General features: G+C 50.1%; 1 protein-coding gene across 1 annotated transcript in view; it reads right to left on the bottom strand.

Moving 5' to 3' along the window:
- The window catches only part of LOC309670546 (discoidin, CUB and LCCL domain-containing protein 1-like), a gene marked incomplete at its 3' end in the record, with an annotated part of 162,460 nt that extends 146,339 nt beyond the window's left edge, over positions 1-16,121 (bottom strand). The window contains exons 1-2 of the mRNA XM_082481542.1: positions 16,001-16,121; positions 13,402-13,693 (exon numbers count right to left, since the gene is read on the bottom strand). Of these exons, the coding sequence (XP_082337668.1) occupies positions 13,402-13,693; positions 16,001-16,081 (373 nt within the window). The 5' untranslated portion in view covers positions 16,082-16,121. The remainder of the gene's footprint in view (positions 1-13,401; positions 13,694-16,000) is intronic.
- Positions 16,122-20,970: the final 4,849 nt, after the last annotated feature.

A 20,970-nucleotide genomic window follows, 5' to 3' on the forward strand; every position in this document is an offset into this window, starting at 1 on the left:
AAGATTTGGCCTGAGATAGGTAGACCTATGCCCAGCCAGTTCCTGAGCAAAAGATGGCTAATCTCCCTAAGCCCCCTCCTCTTCATTTCATTGCTGAGCGTTACATAATATGGTGTGGAATATGTCTTTGGTTAGTTCAAGTCATCTGCGGGTTGTGTCCGCTCCCAACCTCTTGTGCACCCCCAGTCTATTCACTGGTGGGGCAGAGTGGGAAGACGAGAAGTCTTTGATGCTGTGCAAGCACTTTTCAGCAATAACTAAAACATTAATGTGTTATGAGTATTGTTTTGGTGGCAAATCTAAGACATAGCACAAGACGAGCTGCTATGGAGAAAACAGACTCCAACCCAGTGCAATCTCTAACCTGCCCAGGAAAAGATGTGTGCCCCCAGGTGCTGATCAGGGGATGCCCAAGGTGAGTCTCTGGGTCGCAGCCGGTTGCTATCTCAGGCTCTTCCTTGTTCCTTGATGCCAGCACAGACACTTGGCGAGATCACTGAGCAACGATGGGGAGCATGCTTCAGGATGGGATACCACACGCAACCCACTAGCGCTGGGCTCTCAAATGGCAATGACTGAACGCTGAGCCGTGCTTGGACAGACATGGACATACTATGTGGCTTTAGTTGGCTTATTTAATCTCTCAGCTGCAGACTTGACATACATATGAATGGTTGAAAAATATTTACTGCTACCTATGAATAGTATGCACTACAACATAACACAAATGCTGTGGTGATTAATTAAAGTTTGTAAATTATTTTGTAAATGTGAAGGGCCAGGGCAGATGTTACTTATTGACTAAGGCAGCATTTTCAGTGCCATCAATTCTAGGTCTGCTATCTTCGGTCCCCTTGGTCCGAAGGTGGTAACACCCGCCCATCAGTGCATTTCTGGTTTTCAGGGTTGCTTGCAAGGGCTTTTCAGCTGGTACGTGCTGGTGACCAGATCTATCCAAAACCTGCGTACCTCACACTTTCCATGCAGGATCATGATCAAGATCCTACAAAGGAAAAAACAAAGCTTTACGACAAAAAATATCGAGTCCTTACTGGGTGAAAGATAAAGTTGTGGAAAGTTTGTGTGTAGCTGCTGCTGAGAGATATGCCAAGCGTCAGTGGGATCACTTGCTTATCCCCATGCCGTAGAGGGAGTGCTCAGCAGTTTGACATGAGCTATGGGAATGCGGCTGTCAAGAGCTCTGAAAAGAAAACTTATACAGCTTGAAAAGAGGATTTTTTGAGACATGAAAGGCAAAAGACGTGTTTGCTTGTGTCACGTAGGACTGAAAAATGTGGGGTGTTAAGATGATTTCTTTGCCGTTTTTTATATTTGACATTCAGGTCTCATCTTCCCTGAGAGACTTTACTGTCAAGTCATTCAATGGCATCATCCCAAGATCTGGGGAACTTAAAAACGGCCACCGTAAAGGCAAAAGGATGTGCAGCTACACTGCTAACACGAGTGTTTTCTATTAGTCTTCGTTACCTGCAAAAACTAGTAAGTGGTGGGGACAAGAAAGGCAAGAGCTCAGTTCACCACAGCCTTGCTTACCTGAGAAGCTCGAGCCAGGGCCCAGGGCTGAAACTACAGTTGCTGTTCCGCAGCTTTCCTGGTACCCTGCGTAACAGGGTAACATCCTCCAGATCACAAGGTTCCTCAAAATTTGATTCCTTCAGTACTTGTATGGCAGGGCACAAAGCGGGGCCACTGCACCCTTGATTCCCACAGCTGTCTTCAGCAGAGAAAGTTTTCCCATCTATGCAAATTGACTAATGTCTCCAATTTTTTCTTTTTTTTTTTTTCCTTTGACATCAGTGGCATGATGTCTATGATGGTTTGAGTCCTCAGGTGTGGCTCTGCTGCACACAACCAGGTGAAACTGATTCTCTGTGATATCAGGTTTCGTGCATTTTAATAATAACTGTAAAGGCACGCTTTCTTCTTGAGTCAAACCTACCTCTTTCTACACAAAGCTGATCTTAATTCAGCTATAACAGGTCTGAAAATAGTCGTCATAGAAAAGAATGTCTGTAAAATAGCCCTGACATGTTTGTTGGTGGTTAAAAAGTTCTAGTTCCCCTTCATTTCTTTTAATTGATTCTTGAAAGTTTTTCTTACACACACACTGGAGTAAGTTGCAGGAGCTTGCATACCGGGTGGATTTTTCAAACGATCATGGCTCTATTTATAATGACAGTTGGCACCTCTAACTGACATTATGTTTTAACTCTAATAAATAACCAGAAACCCAGTGCATCAAAGCCAAGTGATGATGCCAAAATATTGTCATTATTGCCAGTGACATGACTGATACTGCCGTATAAAATAACCTTTTTTATAATGTGTTAACTTCTTCTTCATATGACGTCTTCCATTTGGAGGACGTTCATCACCGCCTTCTATCTTTTACGGTAAGAACGGAGTTGTAAAATAATTGCTCTCCGGATACCGATCCCTTTTGCAATGATGTTGACGTAGCTGGATCTTCTTTTTCCTGCTTTTTTTTTTTCTTTCCTATCTTCCCTGACAGTACAAGTCACTTAGTGATTGTCAGAGATGAGGCCACTGAAATGCCTTTGCTGTCCTATGCAGTACAGTAAGCAGCTACAGTTACCTCTTCATGTGTCCTGTAAGAAAGCCAGTGGAGTTTCAACATCATTACGTAGCACCAAAATCTCACGACTCTGATTAATCTCCCGGTGTATTTCTCTTCACTTATCCAATTTTCACACCTTTCCAGGAGGGCTGACTGGATGTAAGTTCTCAGTAATTTCCAGTCACAAATATATTCACCTTTCTCGTACAGAGAAACAGGAGAGGCAGAAGTCTGGGAGTCACGGAGTTAACCTTTTATGAGAATACCTTCTCTCAAATCTTCACATTTCTTCAGTTTGATATCACCACGTCCTCAAGGATGGAAACCTACTCACACAGTGCAACCTTGTGTTCTTCAAGTAGGACCTTGCCAGCTTTGTGCTTTCCTCAGTTTGTCTGCTGACATAGTCTTCGTTATCTTAACAGAGGTATCACTCCATCATTTTTGAGTCAGTTGCTTAAGGCACAAAGAGTTGTCCTGTACCTGAATCTGCTAAAACAAAATTAGTGACCGCGGTACACCACTGTCAGTTGTCAAACACATCCTCTTGCCTACTCCACTCAGAGATGGCTCTTGGCTTTAGTGACAGCATCACCAAGTTAGACGCCGCCACTTCTCTTCACAGAAGCAAACTGAGAAGGGACTGTTGGTCCTACTTCTTCCCAGCATTCAAGGTTGGCATTAAATAATTAATACAGGCACCAAAAATGAGGGAAAAATGACACATTTAGAAATACATTTAAAAGCGTGTCTATACTTAACTTGCCGGTGTCTTGCAGCAGTAAGATTAGGCGGTGACTAAGGGCTGGGTGAGGTGTCACCAGGAAAAGGATTTGACCTTACTGTAGCTCAGTTGTCAGGCCCACATACGCTAGTAGTACTGCCACCAAAATCAACCTTTCCCACTCCTCACTTTTGGATGGCTCCTATTTTTTTTTCAGATCTTTTCTCCAGGGAACGCTTTCTGAAATGCCTACCTGTCTCCATATAGAAATGAATTTCTGGGTGCAAAGTGTTACTAAAAACCTCTTCAGCATTCTTTGATTCAATTTTATGTTATGTGATGAGTAAAATACTTGATCTTGATGGAAGCAATATGAGAAAAGATGGTGGCAAAGTGACTAGAGCTGCAAGTTACTGGGTTTGCACAGTTGTGTTTTGGCTTAGATCATGGAGTCCTGCAGCCTCAAAGAAGTACGTATGTTTCTGGTGCATGGTGCATGAGAAGCAAAAAAGGAACTGTGAGCAATAAAATGGCTTTTAGAAGGCAGGCCTACATGCACAGGGGTGGGACAGTGACTAAAAACTTATGACTGTTACTCTATGGGCTATGCAAATATAAGAATTGTGAATTTTTATCTGATTTACACTTTTTAAAAAAATAATGCAAGAGTGGCAAGTTAAGTGGCAAAGCAAAACAATGAAGTGCTCTGGGAAATACACTCCCAAAGAGGGTAAACAAAACCAAATACAAGTGTCCTCTTAAATACAGGATTTGCATTTTCCTTAGCAGAATAAACTCTCTGCCTTGACTCGCTGTGCTCTCACTGAAGTGGAGGTCATGGCTAGTGACAACTGGGAGCTGTTCCTGGAGGCTCTCTTGCCTTTTTAGGTTATGAGGGTCTCTGTGTGTTTAGGATAATATGATTGACGGCTCCACTCCGGCCCCAATTAGCACCCTATAATTTATTAGCTTCTGCTTTCAGATTATGCGCTAACTTCACAAATATTTCAACCACGGAAACGGCAGCTATCAAGTGTCTCTTTCCTGATCCAGCTCACTGGGACTGCAGTTAAATACAAGGAGGGAGCTGTGCAGGTCTGTCAAGAGAGAATAATCATTTGTGTCTGTGTGCAACTGGGGCTGTCGCAGCTCTTTAAGGCTACCCTTGTGGAAAAAAAAAAAGAGTTGTTCCACTGGATCGGGGATCAGGGCTTGGTTCCTACCACAGGGGTATGGTGCAGGATTGAGGACAACGTGCTGGCTCTTCCAGATAAGGTCTATGTTTGCCCAGTTCTGTTTATGACACAAATACTGACGCTTCAACTACGTACAACAGCATTGATGGGGAAGTCCGTGCCTCTCCTAAGGCTGCTCATTTGCTCCTCATTGCTGCAGTGTGGCAGGGTCGCAAGTGCAGGGTGGAAGAGACCGGGTGAGGCAGGAGAACAGAGACGGGGATGAGATGGAGAGGAGAGGAGAGGAGAGGAGAGGAGAGAGGAGAGGGAGAGGAGAGGAGAGGAGAGGAGAGGAGAGGAGAGGAGAGAGAGGAGGAGAGGAGAGGAGAGGGAGAGGAGAGGAGAGGAGGGAGAGGAGAGGAGAGGAGAGGAGAGGAGAGGAGAGGAGAGGAGAGGAGAGGAGAGGAGAGGAGAGGAGAGGAGAGGAGAGGAGAGGAGAGGAGAGGGAGTGTGCCTGAATGAGGAGGGTGCCTTGCAGCCGTACCTGAGCCAAGTGGGGCGGGAGGGAATGTGCCATGCAGTGGAGGAGATGGGGCACCCCTCAGGAACATCCACTGTGGTATTACATCTCCCTCGTGGACAGCCCTCATGTTTGTATTTATCCTGCCTTTACCATGAATGTAAATAAGCACCTGACACATCCCTAAAGAAACGCTCCAGTCCCCGGTCAGGCCCTGGGGTTTTGTTGTGAGCTGCAGTGCGTGAGCACGGCCACAAAAGGAAGTGCCCCGTGCATGGGGAGAGTGGGGCCCACAGGGGTGCTACACCATGCACCCTACAGCCTACACCCTGCACTCCTGCACCCTGCACGGGCTCCTCCAGCGCCTTCCCCTTCTCCCGCAGAGAGAGGGGCAGGAGGCAGGAGGAGAGGAAGACGGCACCCCGGTGCCTCTCCATAACAATTTGCGCTCACAGACTTGGTGCACATGGTTCACGGATTGTGCCTGGCTGCGGAGGCAGTAGAAGGTGCGCTGCAAAGGTAACTAACGCCTCCTGTACGACAGGAGACGCACATGAACCGGGGGAGCCTGCCAGCCTCAGCTGCTTGACAGTGCGGTTGGTTTACAGAAGAGTCTGACTGTGCCGGGAACTAAATTAACAATTTGGTTCCCAAGGCTGTAGCCCCAAAGCTTGAGGGTTGACTGAAGTAAAGTATTTTCTTTTTCTTTCTTGTCTTTTTCTCTTTTCCTTTTCCTTGTTCTTTTTTTCTTTCCCTTTTTTTCTGTTAGCTTTTCTTTTCCTTTTCCTTTTCCTTTTCCTTTTCCTTTTCCTTTTCCTTTTCCTTTTCCTTTTCCTTTTCCTTTTTCTTCTTTCTTCTTACTTCATTCTTCTTTCTTCTTTCTTTCTTTCTTTCTTTCTTTCTTTCTCTCTCTCTTCTTTTTTCTTTTCCTTTTCCCTTTTTCTTCTTTTTCCTTTTTCCTTTTTTTCCCCTTTTTTCTTTTTCTTTTAACTATCTCCTATTCCCATTTCCCTATGGAAAATTGCCTAGCCTACAAAATCAATACCTCACTCCACCAAATAATCACCCCGCAAGTCTCTCTCCTTCCCCTGCTGCAACTGCTCCTGTGGGTGGCAGGCCAGGGAAGCCGGCCAGGACACCACAATCCCCCAGAGGAGCTGCCTCGCCCTTCTGTAATCAAAAGGGCACGTTAATTACAGCCCTTGCCCAGAAAAAGATGTACAAGAACTGCCGGTCAGAGAACCCCGGTGCATCCAAAGCCACCAGCAGCATTTTCCTCTCTTCTAGGAAGGGACCAACCTTTAAGCCCTCACTACAGCTTGTCATGCACCTAAATAGGACTTCAAAGGGAAGGCGAGAAGGGACGGCAGTCCCTCCTGACCCAAGGAGGAGACAGGGCAGATACATTTCCCCAGAGACAGGCGGCACATGGTCCGGGGAGGCACAGGGGATTACTCAGACTCTCTTTCACCTTCTCTCTCTTCCCCTCCTCCTCCTCCGCTGGGGGGTCCTATGGAAAACCCACTGGAAAAAGAGGCGGGAAGTAAGGAACGTCACCCTAAAGCTCACCAACATTAGCCTGTAAGTGCAGGGGCACATACGTATGTGTCTAAAGAGGTCTGTGCTGTGTTCTTGCAGCTCCAGCTGTACTGAAGCAAAACACTGGCTAAAATAAAGTGGAGACTGCAACGACAAATACTATGTACCGTCCCCGCTTCCATTCTTTCCTTGACAGATCACTGTTAACCTCGAAGTTCATTAAAATGATATTCCTTAGCGCTTTGCTAAGTTTCAGTTATTTTCAGAACGGGAAATAAATGTCTGCAGTGAATATGCCCACAGCTCTCTCTGCAGACTCTTACAAACTGCTCTCACTCGGCAGCAGCGGATACTCTCGCTCTGCCCAGAACCTCCGCTCTTTCCAGCAGATCCCGTCCCTCTGCCTCCTGCCCTGGGGTCTGCCTGAACGGGTCGGGAGCTGCATTTGTTCGTCTGTCCCAGCCGGGCTCGTCTGTCTGTCAGGTGGGCAGCTAGAGAGCACGAGCCGGTGGTAACCTCCGCACGACGCTCGGGAAGGGGCACCGGGAGGATCCGCTCTTCGGGCTGCGGGACCGGGGACTCGCAGCCCTGCTCTTTCGGTGTGTGACATTAAGAATGTGACGACAGAAAAGACATACATAACATATAAGAAGGGTTTCTTTTGTATTTCCAGATTCCCCGCAAGCATTCATGGTTAAGCAAGTAATAAACTATGATGCAAAGAGGAATAAAATAGACTTGTGAAATGGCACCGAGGTTGTTTGCGCTGTTGCCACGTTAGGAGCTGTGGCTCCAGTCCTGCAAAGACTCATTCCCAAGCCTTTGAGGTAGGTGCTGCGAGCAGTCCCCCCGCAGTCAGAATCACACCGAGTGAGCAAAACTCTGCAGGGGTTAGCCAAAAACAGGGCAGGCGCTCCTTCAGGTTGCAATCCATCTGTAGTAGGAGTATTTAAAAAAAAAGTTGTTTGCGTGACATCTAACACCTTGAGCCACAACCTCGGCTTTGGTGTTTGGATGCTTTCAGAATGCAACGATAAAAAAGAGTAACTGGAGAACAAATGTCGATACCAATATTCACGTGCTCATTGGATAAATTCTCATGCTTGAAAATGTTCACAGTCAAAATGAATTGTAAACGCCAATGACGTAAATGACTTTTTTGCTTACATTAATATTTCCAAACATATTGCCCAGCCCTCCTAATTATGAATTGCAGACGAAAGAGGGAAGATAGAAAGAAAAAAGAAACAATTGTGGTGAAAACCAACAAATGCTAGAGCCAGATTAATCTTTTTTTTAAAAAAAACCTCTTTAAAAACAGGCTAAGACATCCCACAGATAAATGCGCACGGAATGATCCTGTTATCTGCAAGCCTCTGCAGCAATAAAGTTAAATGCTATTTTTAATTACTTTTCTCCTGCAAAGTGCTGCTGCCTTCTTCCTTGATAGATGCCTCAGAACATTTTTGGTTTAACTGGTAATATAAATTGTGGAGTCCTTCCCTTGCCCTTTCCAGCTTGTCTGGGCTCTGGCTAATGGGAGTCTGAGGGCGAAACGCTCAGGGGTACGTCTGGCTGAAGGGATCACGGCACGTCACCTCCAGCCGTTTGCCGAGCTCTGGCCGGGGATGCTCTGCGCACATTGCTCCTTGCCACCTTCTCACGGTATTTACTCACACTGCTGTATCGTACTCTTACTATTAGGATCCCTATTCTTTCCCAGAAATGGAGTTATTGCTGAGCTGAAACCTAGGAGAAGCGAGTTTGGTTTGTTCATGACTCCATTTCTGACACGTGATAAACATTATGCCAGATTATGTGAGGGTGTTGGAAGGTAAAAACTCTCATCACAGCACAAAATTCCATTTTCTACTGCTTCTCCTCATGTCAGAGGGGTAATGTTAGGAGTCTCCTCTTACATGCGTTGAACTTTGTCAGCTTTCAAAGACGTCACATTAAAAAAAGACCCGCAACTGAACAGAACAAAGCAAAACACAGTAGTGTTGGGGATGAGCTGTTTTGCCTGTAAAAAAGTCAGCTTTTAAGTATAGGGGGAAATTGCCATTTCTGCACTGTTTCATTAATTATTCATCACCCTACAACAGCATTTTAATTTATCAGTGCAATAGCAATGCCGAATGCTGCAGTCCCCTCTTCTATCAGCTTTATGAAGAAACATCTGTTATTACAGAGCAGCACCCTTACCTTAACCCATCTCACAGATACACCATACGCTAAAATGTAGCACTGCCACAATCTTGCATTTTCTTCACTTTTGTATGTATCACCGTATTTTTTACTCAGTAAGAAAATATTTTCAACTGCTAGGATTCTATTTATCTTTAATGCAAAATAATAAAATAACTCACTTCATCCACACGACAGGTATTTTTCCTGTTTCATCCTGATGTTTCCAATTTGCCTCATTTCTCTTATTTAGCTTTAATTCTTCATAAAAGCACACCGGGTGAAAGAAGGAGACACCTTTAATGCAGCTTTCCTACTGTTGAATAGATATCTTATTCCCCCTTTCAAAAAAACAAAACAAAACGACTACTAAAGTGACAAAATGACAGCAACAAGTAGACAAAGAGAAATGTTAGAGGCAACTCAGACCTATTGTCCATCACGTGCCTTTCCTTCTGGTGTTCCCCTTAAAGGCTGTCGGGTTGAGGGCGAGCTGTTCTTCACGGGTTTCCTTTCTCCCCCTGCTTTAAGAGGGTTTTACTTTCACCAGAAAAAATGTTTCTTGTAAAAAAGCCCACAGAAAACACAACCAAACAACCGTTATATATCCAACGCAAATGTTGTGCCAGACTCTGAGAAGTGCCACCTTGGTTTTTGTGTTTCTGGGGTTTGAGCAGTTGTGCGTGGAACAGCTGCATCTCTGTAAGCCCTGGGCAGGTGGCCCCAGCCAGACACTTGCCACTCACAACCACAAAGCTGAAAAATCAGAGCAGTTCCTTGACAGTCTGAAAACGTACGTGAGTTCCAGTTTCTTCTCCTTTTACTTTCTATAATGCAAAGTAAAAATCCAGTTCAAAACCGCTGTGTAGCTTTCCCACGTTTGCATTCGAGAAATAATTTTCACTGTCATAAAAAAATATTCACACCACTAAAAAAAACCACCCCAGTGATTTCCTCTGCCCCCTGTACGAAGGCCAGTGGTTTTGCATCACCATCCATGACGTCATTTGACTCTTTTAGAGTAGTCTGACTGCAGTCCTGGGTGTGGGCTCTGCTTAAATAGAAGTTCAACGTCTTTGGCTCTCTCCTCTTGCAACAGAAGGATTTTCCCCTCCGAAATAAGTCTAAAGTACCGTCCTTGCAATGCCAGGTCCTTTTAAGTCCCGTTGTCTTTCCCCGAGCTGCAGGGCCACGGTGGGCTTGGAAAAGGGCAAGGGGGGATCTGAGAGTCTTTGAGTCAGCACATCAGCTCAGAAGGGATCCGCCACAGAAGGAGTAACGGCGAGCTGCAAACCAAGATCAGAAGCTGTTACAAACCGACCCGATTTCAGCTCTGAATGCCACCATGGCTAACAGGCAGAGATCTACAGGGGAGAGCCAGGGGAAGAAGAGTGAAGGACAGCTCTAAAACCAGTATAGATCCTTGCTTTTATCCTGAGGCTGCAAACCTGAGAACGGAGAGAAGAAAAAAAAGGAAGAAGAAAAATAGGTACAGGCGTTTAAGGACAGAGAAAGACAAACTGCATTTCTGTCAGCTGAGATCAGAGAATCAGTCTGAAGCACGGGCTCCCCAGAGCTGGCAGGAGGCCGAGAAGCGAGGAGAAGGGTCCGAGCTAGACTGAAGACAGTCCCTCCTGCCTCAAGTGGGGCCACCGTAAGGAGCCATTTGTGGCTGCGATAACCCAACTTCAGCACAGAGAACTGCCGCCAGAGCGGGCTTTCCTTGCCTCCGCAACCACTGCCTCGGGGAGTGCCGCTTGCCGGCTATGCCCCTGTCACCTTTTTGTCACCTCTGTGGCCACGCGGCCCTACTCCCAGGCACCCCACCAGGCACAGGCTACCACTACCAGGGGAAAACCGTTGCCCTTTTTGCTCAGCCAACGCAATTGTGCTTTCCTCCCCAAAACTGGGAGGAAAAAATAAATAAGGGGAGGGGGTAGTTCATGAACGTGCGCGGGGTCTAGAAATTACCTGCTCTGCTGTGGCTGCCCACACTCCTGCCCTCGGGGCGGCCCATGGAGGGACCCAGGCGGTGGGTGACCTTTGGGGTGGCACCGTGCTGCTCCCAGCTCTCGCTGCTCAAGGCAAGAGCAGGGCCAAGGCCAGGACAAGAGTACTTCAAAGCAACCGGTACCCTCAGGGCATGTTTGCGGGTGCTAGAAATTCAAAGGGTTTTGGGGGGGTGTGAGGGGTGTGATGTGCTGCTCTGTCCCACCCTTCCTCTCCCCTTCCTCGCTTGCCTGGCCCGAGAGCCCCAAGAAGAGCACCCAGGGCAGAACTCGGGTGTCTGCTATGGGGCTTCCACCCCCCAGTTGATTCCCCCACAGCAGCACCCCAGCCGTCCCACCGTGGGGGGGTCCTTCCCTACTGCTATGGGTGGTGTGCGGCAGGCAGGGGGCAGGGGTACAGCTGGGCCGGGAGATTCGGAGGTGGCCGAGGGCAGCTCTTTACCTGCGTCCACGTTGAGGCCGAGGCTCTGTGCCATGTCACCTGCCGCGTTGGGGAAGGGTCCCGGCGTCGTCCAAGCTGGGGCGGCGCCCGCCTCGCTCTTGCCCAGTTCGCAAGGGGGGCTGACCGCCGTGGGCACGGAGGCGGGGGTGAGGCGGTGGGGGCGGACGGAGGCAGTGGGCACCAGGAGCGAGCCGTAGCGGGGGTCAAAGTGGGGGCCGTAGACCTCGTGCATGGCGGCGGGGCGGGGGTAAGGGGTGCTCTGTGTCCCGATGTAGGGGTGGTGGTGGTGGTGGTGGTGGTGGTGGTGGGCATGGTGCCAGGGCTCGGGGCCACCCTGGTGCAGGTGGCCGTGCAGAGAGGCGGGCGCGTAGGGGTCGGCGGCAGCGGCGGCGGCGGCGAAGGGCAGCTCGCTGTGGGCGGCAGCTGCCAGAGGGCTGCTCAGGGTGGCGGGAACCGAGGAGGGCTGGTACGTGCTGTTCCAGAAGGACGGCGGGAAGCTGCGCTGGCTCATCGGGAAGGAGCCATCTGAGTGAAGGGAGCGGGAGGGAAAGGCAGCGATGAGCACACCCAGGGAGCCCTGAACGCCTCTCCCGAGGGCTCTGCCCCTTCCCAGATCCCCCCAAACCAGCCCTCGCATTCCCTTTATCCCCCCCCCCAAAATTGCCAGACACAAGAAATTGCTCCCAATGAGTACAAATTCCCCTCCAGCTAAAACATCCATCACACCTAAGCCAGAATTTATCCATGAAACTGGAACTATTTGCTCTAGGTTTCTCTTAGTATGTATTTGGGGCAAAGGCTGTTATCTAAGGTGAGGGAAACGCCTCTTTCTCTCAGTAGCGGAAACTGAGTGAGAGCTATTATGTGATTTCCAGGGTTGTATTTTTCTTGTTTGTTTTTGTAATAATCTCCCTGTCTAAGCATTTACACCCAATGCCTCGGAGGATGCCTGACCCTGACAGCAAAGCAGCCGTAGTTTTGAAGTAGGCAGGAACAGTGCGAGATGTGACTAAGGGTCAGCTTGAATTTTCTAAATATCTGGAGGCAATTCCCCAGGACTTATGCCTGTTTCTTGGGTATATCGTTAACGTATTTGGGAAGCACTCTGCAGATCTTTGGAGACCGGGAGGGCAGAGTAAAAGGACCCTACTTTTTCTTTGCCCAGTAAGCAACGTGCAAGATGGACTAGTGATTATTAATAGCACAGATAGATGTTATGCATTATTAATTGGGAATGCACACTGTTCCTGAGACAAATAAAAACATGATCCTGATACATGTTTGCCAGGGAGCCCTGCGCCCTAGCATTACTCAGGAGAAGCAGTTCATGACCAGCAAAGGACTCTCCTCTCCTGCCATCAATTCCGCGCTGAATATCTTTAATCCATGAAATATTTAAACTACTATTTCATTCTTAGAAACTAGCAACAGCAATTCATGGAGGGTCTGGGAAACTGGGTCTTGGCTGAGCGGGTGGCCCCATGAGGGAGGGTCCCCAAAACTGCCCCAAAAGAAGTGCGTGCCCTAACTCTCTGTTGGGTGGAGGGTGGGGAAAGTTATTCCCCATGGGCCTGTCCAGGGTGAATCAGGCATGGCTGTGGCAAGCTGCGGATCGGCTGTGGCCTCAGCCTTGGCTGCACAGGGCCACCACCATGGGCAGGTCTGAAAGCCCTCAGTAGGGTCCTTGTCTCTGCTCCAGCAGCAACCAGGGTGGTGACATGTAGGGCGAGATAGTGGGACACACACAATCTGTTTTTTAGTGGTGAGAGGGTGGCAAGATGGTTCCCACATTTGCTTTTTGCTTTGTTCCCATCTTCAATTACCACCGCGCTGAACTTTAAGCTGCCCCGGCGGGGTCAGCAGGGGAGGCGCTTGCCACAGCCACAGCGATGGGGTCCCCCTGCGGCTTGTTTGGTTGCAGCCCATGCCAGGTAAATCTGCGCTGTTAAGGCCGTTCAGTCCTCCGGGCCACCTCCCAGGCCACTTCCCCAGAGGCCACCACAGCCCGGTGTCAACTGAAGGGACTTTTTCTATTCTTTCTTTCCCCTAAAATGATGAAGCCACCCGCGGCTCCCGGCCAGGGGCAGCCGGCTCCCGGGCATCCGCGGCCGGCGGAGGGGAGGAGAGTGACCCCGGGGTGGGGAGACGATGACCCCGCCGTCCTGCGCGCCCCACCGCATCCCACCGCGCCCCGCTCCGCGCTCACCCCGCCAGGAGCCGGCGTTGCGCGCCGCCTTCGCGCTGCCGAGCGAGAAGCTGCTGGGCTGGCTGAGAGCCCGGCTGAAGTGCTCGTCCACCACGGCGCTGATGTCCCCCTGGAAGTAGGTGAAGAGGACGCAGCGGGAGTTGATGTACTCAGCCTCGGGGGGTCGCTCCTTCTCGGGGCTGCAGTCCTCCTCCTTGATGCTGGCCGCGGGGTGGCTGGAGAAGGAGCTGCTGGCGCTGGCGCTGCTGCCGCTCTCCGGGGCTTCTTGCATTTTGGAGTAAAAGGCGAGTTTCTGGAGGAAAGGGGGAGGGAAGGAAGGAAGGAAGAAAGCAAGGAAGGAAGGGAAGAAAATCGAGGCGGTCACACAGTGCAGCCCTCCCTGTGCCAGCCGGGATGCAGCGCCGAGCCCCCTCCCGCGATCTTGGCGAGAAGATGCAAAAGTCCCGTCCTCGGCTGCCCGCCGTACTCACCCCCCCCCCCCCCCCCCTCCAGCAGCAACCCCCGCCCCGTGTCTGCGTGTCTGCCGCACCCTGGGGTGGCAGCGGAGGGGCTGCAAACCGGGCTGGGGGCCCCCACACCCAGCGATGCCCACCGGGATGGAGCAAGGCGGCCTCCGGGCGGCCGGTTACACGCGCGGGTCACCAGCACGAAGTCCCGCACACGAAGAAACTTTGCAGGACGGCTCCTGGGGCGAGGGGGGGGACGGACGGCGGCCGCCAAAGGGGTGAAATGCGGGGGGGCCGCGGCCGGGCACCCCCTGCGCAGCGCCGGCAGCGGAGCGGGGGGGGGGGGGGCGGGAAGGGGAAGGCGAGAGGCGCTCGGTCCCCGGCTCGCAAAATCTGCCCCAAAGTGTCCTGTAACCCACAGCGGCAAGGAGGAGAAAGGGTTGGGGTGGGGGGGTGGGAGAAGACTGGCAGCCTCAAACACATTTCAGGGCAAAAAAAAAAGCATTTCCTTGGCCAGCAAGAAGCTCGAGGTATTTCCTACAAGATGATTCTGTTTTTACTGGATTCCGCTGGGTGGGAAAGCAGCGGGCGTTAAGTTCTCTGGATGTTTCCCATCTTCTCTTTACCCGCGTTAGCGTGTCCGCAGCTGCTGGGAGGTTCTTAGAAATACGCGCTGGGACGCGGAGCCCGGGCTTGGACGCTGCGGGCAGAGCCGTGGGGCGGGCGGCGGGGGAAGCACCGAGGGGACGGGTCAGAGCCTTGGGCGAAGACACGCGAGATATTTAATAATGTCACTCCTTCGTGACGACCGCCTTTCCACTTGGCTCCCGGCTCGGCCATTGAGGTAATGATCATCCCCCTAAATAATGTCACAAAGCCGTGTGCGGAGGGTGACGGGTGGGGGAGAAGACAAGGTAGGGGAAGACATCATTTGCTATTTGTAACAGGTATTCCGGCCTCGCTGACCGGCGCTGGAGGTGGCACACGGGCCACCACGCCGGGGGCTGCGTGGAGCCGCGGGGGCTGCGCGGAGCGGGGCCGCCCGTCCCGGCACCGGCCCTGCACGGCGGGGGCTGCCGCCCGCCCCGGGCGGGGAGTGCTGCTGTCTCTATCCATCCCCGTTTTCGTTTTGCTGGGGGAGGAAGAAATTCGTTTCTGGAAGGAATAAGGGGGAAGGGAAAAAAAGGGAAACGCAGAGGGCGAAAGAGAAAGCGGTGTGCAGCAGGTGCAGCCCGGGGAAACGAGCCCTGACCCACGCGGGACAGTGCGCGTCCCAAAGCGGGCGGTCCCCCGCGCACGACGGGGCTGCCAAACATCCCCGCGGCCGGCGGCATCCCTTTATCGAAATCCGGGGATGAATCGATAGCCGCGACCGAGCCCAGACGGCGGCGGGACGTGGCTCCCGGCCACGAAACACCCGCGGGTGTCGCAGGCGGCCACCGCCGCCGGCAGCCCGATGGGGACGGGGGACGTGCCGTGGTCCCGCCGCCGAGCGGTCCACGGGAGCGGGGAGCATCCCCGCAGCCCCGCCGCACCGCAGCCTCGCCCCACTCGTGACCGGGGCTTCTTCCCCCACCGCCACAGCAGGGAAACCCCGCAGCCTCCCGGCACTCTCGCCTCCCCCACTTCCAGAGGGTAGCCCCGGAGCACCCCTCCAAGGCGGCTGGTAAAATATCTTCCCGCAACGGGTGCCGCGGCGGCGGCCGGGATGCCGGTGGGCAGCGAGGAGCGATACCCGGGGCAGCCCTTCCTCGCCGCTCCCGGCGGGACCCCTGCAAACGGCGGGCATCGCCGCCCCTGCCCGCCGCGCTCGGATGGAGCCCGTCCCGGCAAAAGGGGGGAAAAAAATAAAATAAAAAAAAATTAAAAATCCCTAAAAAGCCATGGCAGGGTTAAAATCGCGCTCTCGCTCCCAAGGCAGCCCGCAGCCCGTCGGTCGCCGCCGGGGTACGTACCCTGCCGAGCCCCGCGCCAAGGTGGGATGCGGTCCTGCTGCGCTCACCATCGCAGGCTCCCACCAGATCTTCTCCCCCCACCCTTTCCCCTCCCCTTCTCCTTTTCCCTTTTTCCTTTTGGTAAGGCCCCAGACGGCCATCCTCCAGACGACACCCCTCCCACCCCCTTGCCTCTTCGCCGCTGCCCCCCGCACGTACCTGGTGGTAGGGGCTGTAGGCTGCGGCGAAGTAGGTCTGGGGGGGGCCGTAGACTTGGTACATAACATCCAGACAGCTCATGGCTGCCCGCGGCCGCCAATTATTTTTTTTCTCATCAACTCCTGTTCTGCAAAGCGGAGCAGTGCTTCGCGGGAGGGAGGTTCCCGGGGGTTAAGAGGCACCACTCGTTGGTGGGAGGAGTAAGGGGGGATGAGACCGCGCTGGGCTGAGATGACACCCCCCCCCCCCCCCCCCCGCCCTCCTTCCCTTCCTCCCTCCCTCCCTATAACGCGGCTCCCTCCCGCAAATGCGCCGGGGCCGGAGGGGCTCCGTGTGTTCCCGGGGGGTGGGTTATAACCCCGGCCCCAGGCCCAGTGGGGGGAGCCGAGGAGACCCCCCTTCTGCAGCCGGCGCTGCCTGGGAGCAGCGGGAGGAGCTCCGGCACCGGCGCCCGTCCCGGCCGCGCAGGGACCCGCCGGCGGCTGCGGGGTGCGGGGGGACCCCAAGCGACGGCGGGGTGCGGGGTGTCTGCCTGGCGGGGCAGCACCTCTGCCGCTGCGTTTCATTTAATTTCATTTATTTCATGCGCTTACCGTGGCCGGGTGCCGCCCCGCCGCCGGTGCCGCCTCTCTCCGCCTCCCTCCGGTCGGGACCCCCGCCGCCGCCGCCCCCCGCTGCCGACGGGGGCGAAGTGGGGCTCTCGGAAAGGCAGGGGTCTGGGTAACCCCTCCCCCCCCCCCCCCCCCCCAAATCATACCGGGTCCGACATCCGCCTGAAAATGCCGCTGCCAGATTTATAGGAACTGATGAAGCAAAGGAAGAAAAAGCAGTTGCTCCCGAGGAGGGATCTCCCCAGAAAAACTGAATAATTACAAATGGCGATGCTTCTGCATTTAATAGAAAGTAAAACAACGCCGAGGCTAAAGGCACGTGAAACGAACAACTTATCCTGACGATAAACTGGATTTACTCCCTCGCTTTCTGCTGAGTACGACACACAGGGGCGTAAATAGGTGAATGTATCTTAACTGCTAGTTTTGACGGCGATACATAGGAGGGAGATTAGTTTCTAACACAGAGATGTAAGTTTTCATTTCAATATCAACCCTTTGAAGCATTCAGCTTCCCGCTATGGGTCACCAACTACTGTGAAAAGAGACCCGTTTTAAGTTATGTTTTAGGCATGTATAATAAAGTCAAAAAATACAGAAAATATGAGAGAAAGAATATTACTTGGTTTTCAAATACTGACTGTTTACAAAACTACGGGGAAAAAAATCTGAAAGGAATGAACATTTTGAATTTTGAAGACCTGGAAATATTTAATTGAATTTTAGCAGAAAGTCTTCACAATTAAAAATTAACAGTTGTCTCTATTTTGTTTCCCCAAAAGTGTAATTTTTGTATTTCAAATGCTAGGGGTTGTTTTGAGTGCCTGTCCTTTGCCAAAATCATATTTCAGTGCCTAATGAGCATAAGTTTCAATTTTTTCTGCACCAGGTGCAAGATTTAAAATTCATATTTAAAACATCTTTTTTTCTCCTTCTTCTTGTTGGGTAAATTTGTTTTTCATACTGCAATGCAGCCTGGAATGCTGTGGCTGTGGGGTTCAGCCCCAGCACTTCTTCTTCCCCCATGAGAGCACATTTTGTTAGTGGTCAAGAAGTGAATGGGGGGGGGAAGAACTGTTGGTATTAGGCCTTCAAAACAGAAATGTGTCTCATACGCTATCATTTTATTTCTCCTGAGCAGCAAGTGAATAGCCACAGTACAGGGAAGGAGTCACTCTGTGGCTGGCATCCAAAATAAGGCAGCCAGCTAAGGAACGCCCCTCCGCTCCTCGCAGCGAGAGACTGAGGGACCTCACTTGGAACGATGGGATCTCTCTTCTCCTGTGTGTCCCTGCTCCCGAGAGGTAGGGAGCTTTCCCACCACGCAGAGATCCGTTCCTGTTTCAAAGGTAACAGTATGCTGGGCGATGTACAAAAAAAAGTGCATTTCTCAGAAGGTGAGTCTGATCTGAGCATGTACCCCAAAGACACCGCATACCGTCCTGCTGTTTGCGCGAGCTCTTCACCGACGACTTTGTGCAGTGGCAAAGGGAGGACCTGAGGGTTGCCAAGGCTGAGCATTTGCTTCTTGTATAGAAAAACCCAAGCGTAACAGCAACACGTGCAAGTGGGTGCTGCGATGCGGCAAATGGTCTACGTTGTCTCCCCTGGAGAATCTCTCCTTGAGGGCTGAATTTAGGGGTTTTAGCTCACACTCAAGTATATGTTAGGGGAATCGGGTCTGATGTGGCTTGGTATGAAATCAGTGTCTTTTATAAACAGTTATTTGACCATAAAACTGTCCAATGTAAGACATGAGCAAACTTTAGTGCCTTAGTGCAGAGCAATACAAACATTCATGCAAAATTGTTATGCCTTCTCAGTGCACTCTGTGGAATCAGTCCCGGTATAGGAAATTATGCTGGGAACCAAGGGTCACAAACTATATTCACTAATGATCTCACTGCGTATTTACAATTATATATAAATAGTTTTTCTTGGTCCTAACTAAAGAATTTTAGGTGGGTTGAGTCACACAAGGAACTACAAAGGCTTGGAAAAAAACAGCTGAGATATCTCAGGGAGAAAATTATGACAGCAATGAAGGAAAGCACACTTTTAGGAAGGACATGGATTAAGAATTGGCTATGTACCATTAAAACACTGGCATAGGCCTACTCCTACGGTCATACACTGGTAATGTTTCACAGCAGCAATGCAAAAAGAAAACCTTGTTGTTAGGAATAAAGAATTATGGGTTCTGATAAACAGTGAGATGCAGAACGTTACAGCTTGCCTCAGAAAACTTTCCTATAAAGCAAGTCAAAGTTATCTTCTGACTAAGTTGGAATGTTTCACAAAAGAAGAATTGGGTGTTACTGTGAACTGCTCACTGGACGGGTAAACAGATCATCAAACAAAACATCAGCATTCAGAAAGACTGGGACAAAAAAGTCATGGAAACGTGATGGCACTGACCACGTTTGTCGCTCACCTTCCCTGGAAATGCTACGGCCAGTGCCAGCCTGCCAGCACCCGCTCTGCAACAGTTTGAGCAGCAAACGTAAGGTTCAGTAAAAAGATTAAGTAATTATTAGCCAGAAGGCACCTTTCTGTTTTTTCGATCTGACCACACATATACTTCATGCTGTTGATAATATACTTGTTTTTAGAAGGACAGGGAGACTTGCTGTTTCCAGAAAGGCACACTTTCCTGACGGGAAGATACCACGAGGTGGATGGAGAATCCAGCCCTTGCCGCAGCCGTTTGCCACTGTGCTTAGCTGCGTGCAGTGTTTCTCCCTTCCAGCTTGAGTTGGGCTGGGTTCAGCTTCCAGCTGTTGGTTCATGTAATGCCTTACTTCACTTAGCTAAACACTCCTTTCGTATGTAATATTTTCTCTTATGAAACTTACTTTATTCCACATAATATTTTTTTGTTCTACCAAAATAGATGCAGCTCCTTAATTTCCTACTGCATTTTCTCCAGTCCTCGGATAATTTTTATACCTTTTTTCTTTGCACTCTGTGCAATTTTTCTACATTGTTTTAAAAATACTCACACAAAACCTTGTTATTATTCTAACATCTTTCTTGCTGAAGGTAAACACGAAGTAAAATATCTGTTTAGGAACTGATGCTTATGGCTGTTGTTTTGTTTTGGTTTTTTGCCACAGCACAATTCTAAAGACATATCAAGCTGATGGGCTTTCCCACTGTGATCACCACAGTATTTTCAGGATCACTACCATGAGTTTGTAAAAACCATGGACTGCTTGGTGGTGTGGCACTGATGGTGGTGTGGCGCTGATGGTACAGGGACATTTCAGGCGTTTCTTCTGAGCCCTTACATAGCTGACTGTGATTGCAAGTAACCAGGCTGAAAGCTTTGGTGATCCCCTGCGAGCCTGTGACATCTGCCCACGACCCCTTGTAAAGTCTTCCTTTCCAGGACCCTTTCCATCACCTGCCTTCCTTGGTCCTAGATGTGCAACGCTGCAAACAGTTCCATTCGTGTGCTTTTTCATCTTGAAAGTGCCAAAAGACTTAGCAATAGACTCAGATCTTTCCAAACGTCCCACTTCCCACCTTACTCACGAGTCTTCTTGTCACTATGTTACCTACAAAATTTATTGGTGTGTTTTTATATCCCTTTCAAGTTACCGATGAACGTCTCAGTTCACAAGCTAGCTAATATGAATACTTCTATACAGTGATTCATATACGATACTTCTATATGGTGGTATTTGTACTCCTAAATACTAAAGATTTTCTGTTGACTCCAGTATTTTGCAATTTTTGTCCATTTGCTGTACGCATCATTCATACCATGCAATGCCTCCTCTATGAGATGATAACTTCGGTTTCACTAGGCTTCCCATTTCTGCTCTCTGTTTTATTCTGTAATGCATCGCTCTGTCTGTAGAATTCAACACATACTTAACTTTCAGTTGAATGCACTCCTTGTGGGTTTACATGGGTAAAATTTGGCTGAAATGAATCAAGATTGATACTGCTGTCCTTCCTTCTTAGCTAGTCAGCCTTTGTGCTCCGTCTCCCTAAAAGGTTTTTGTTTTTTTGGGGCTTGGCAACTGTTACCATGGTGTTCCCAGGGATGGTTTTGAGGTGCAGCGTCTGGGTCTGTATTGATGCAGAAGACTTTAGGCTCAAGAGCTCGGCGGTTTTCACGGGCACTGAATTAACTGAAATCAAAGATAAAAATCAGTACGGTAAAATTGCATGAGAACACATATCACTGACTTCCTTGTCTCCTCTGCTGTCCCGAGGAACCTAGGTTTATTTTTTTTTTTAATTTTCAACCTTAGAGACTTTGTGTAGTTAATTCTAATCTTCCTGTAAGGGTGTGCTTTTTTTTTTTTTTCCTTTTCCTTTTTTTCCCTGTGGCTCGAAGAATTAACT

The sequence above is a fragment of the Vanellus vanellus genome (genome assembly GCF_965231255.1).
Source record: "Vanellus vanellus genome assembly, chromosome: 3".
In the NCBI taxonomy this organism is placed as follows: Eukaryota; Metazoa; Chordata; class Aves; order Charadriiformes; family Charadriidae; genus Vanellus; species Vanellus vanellus.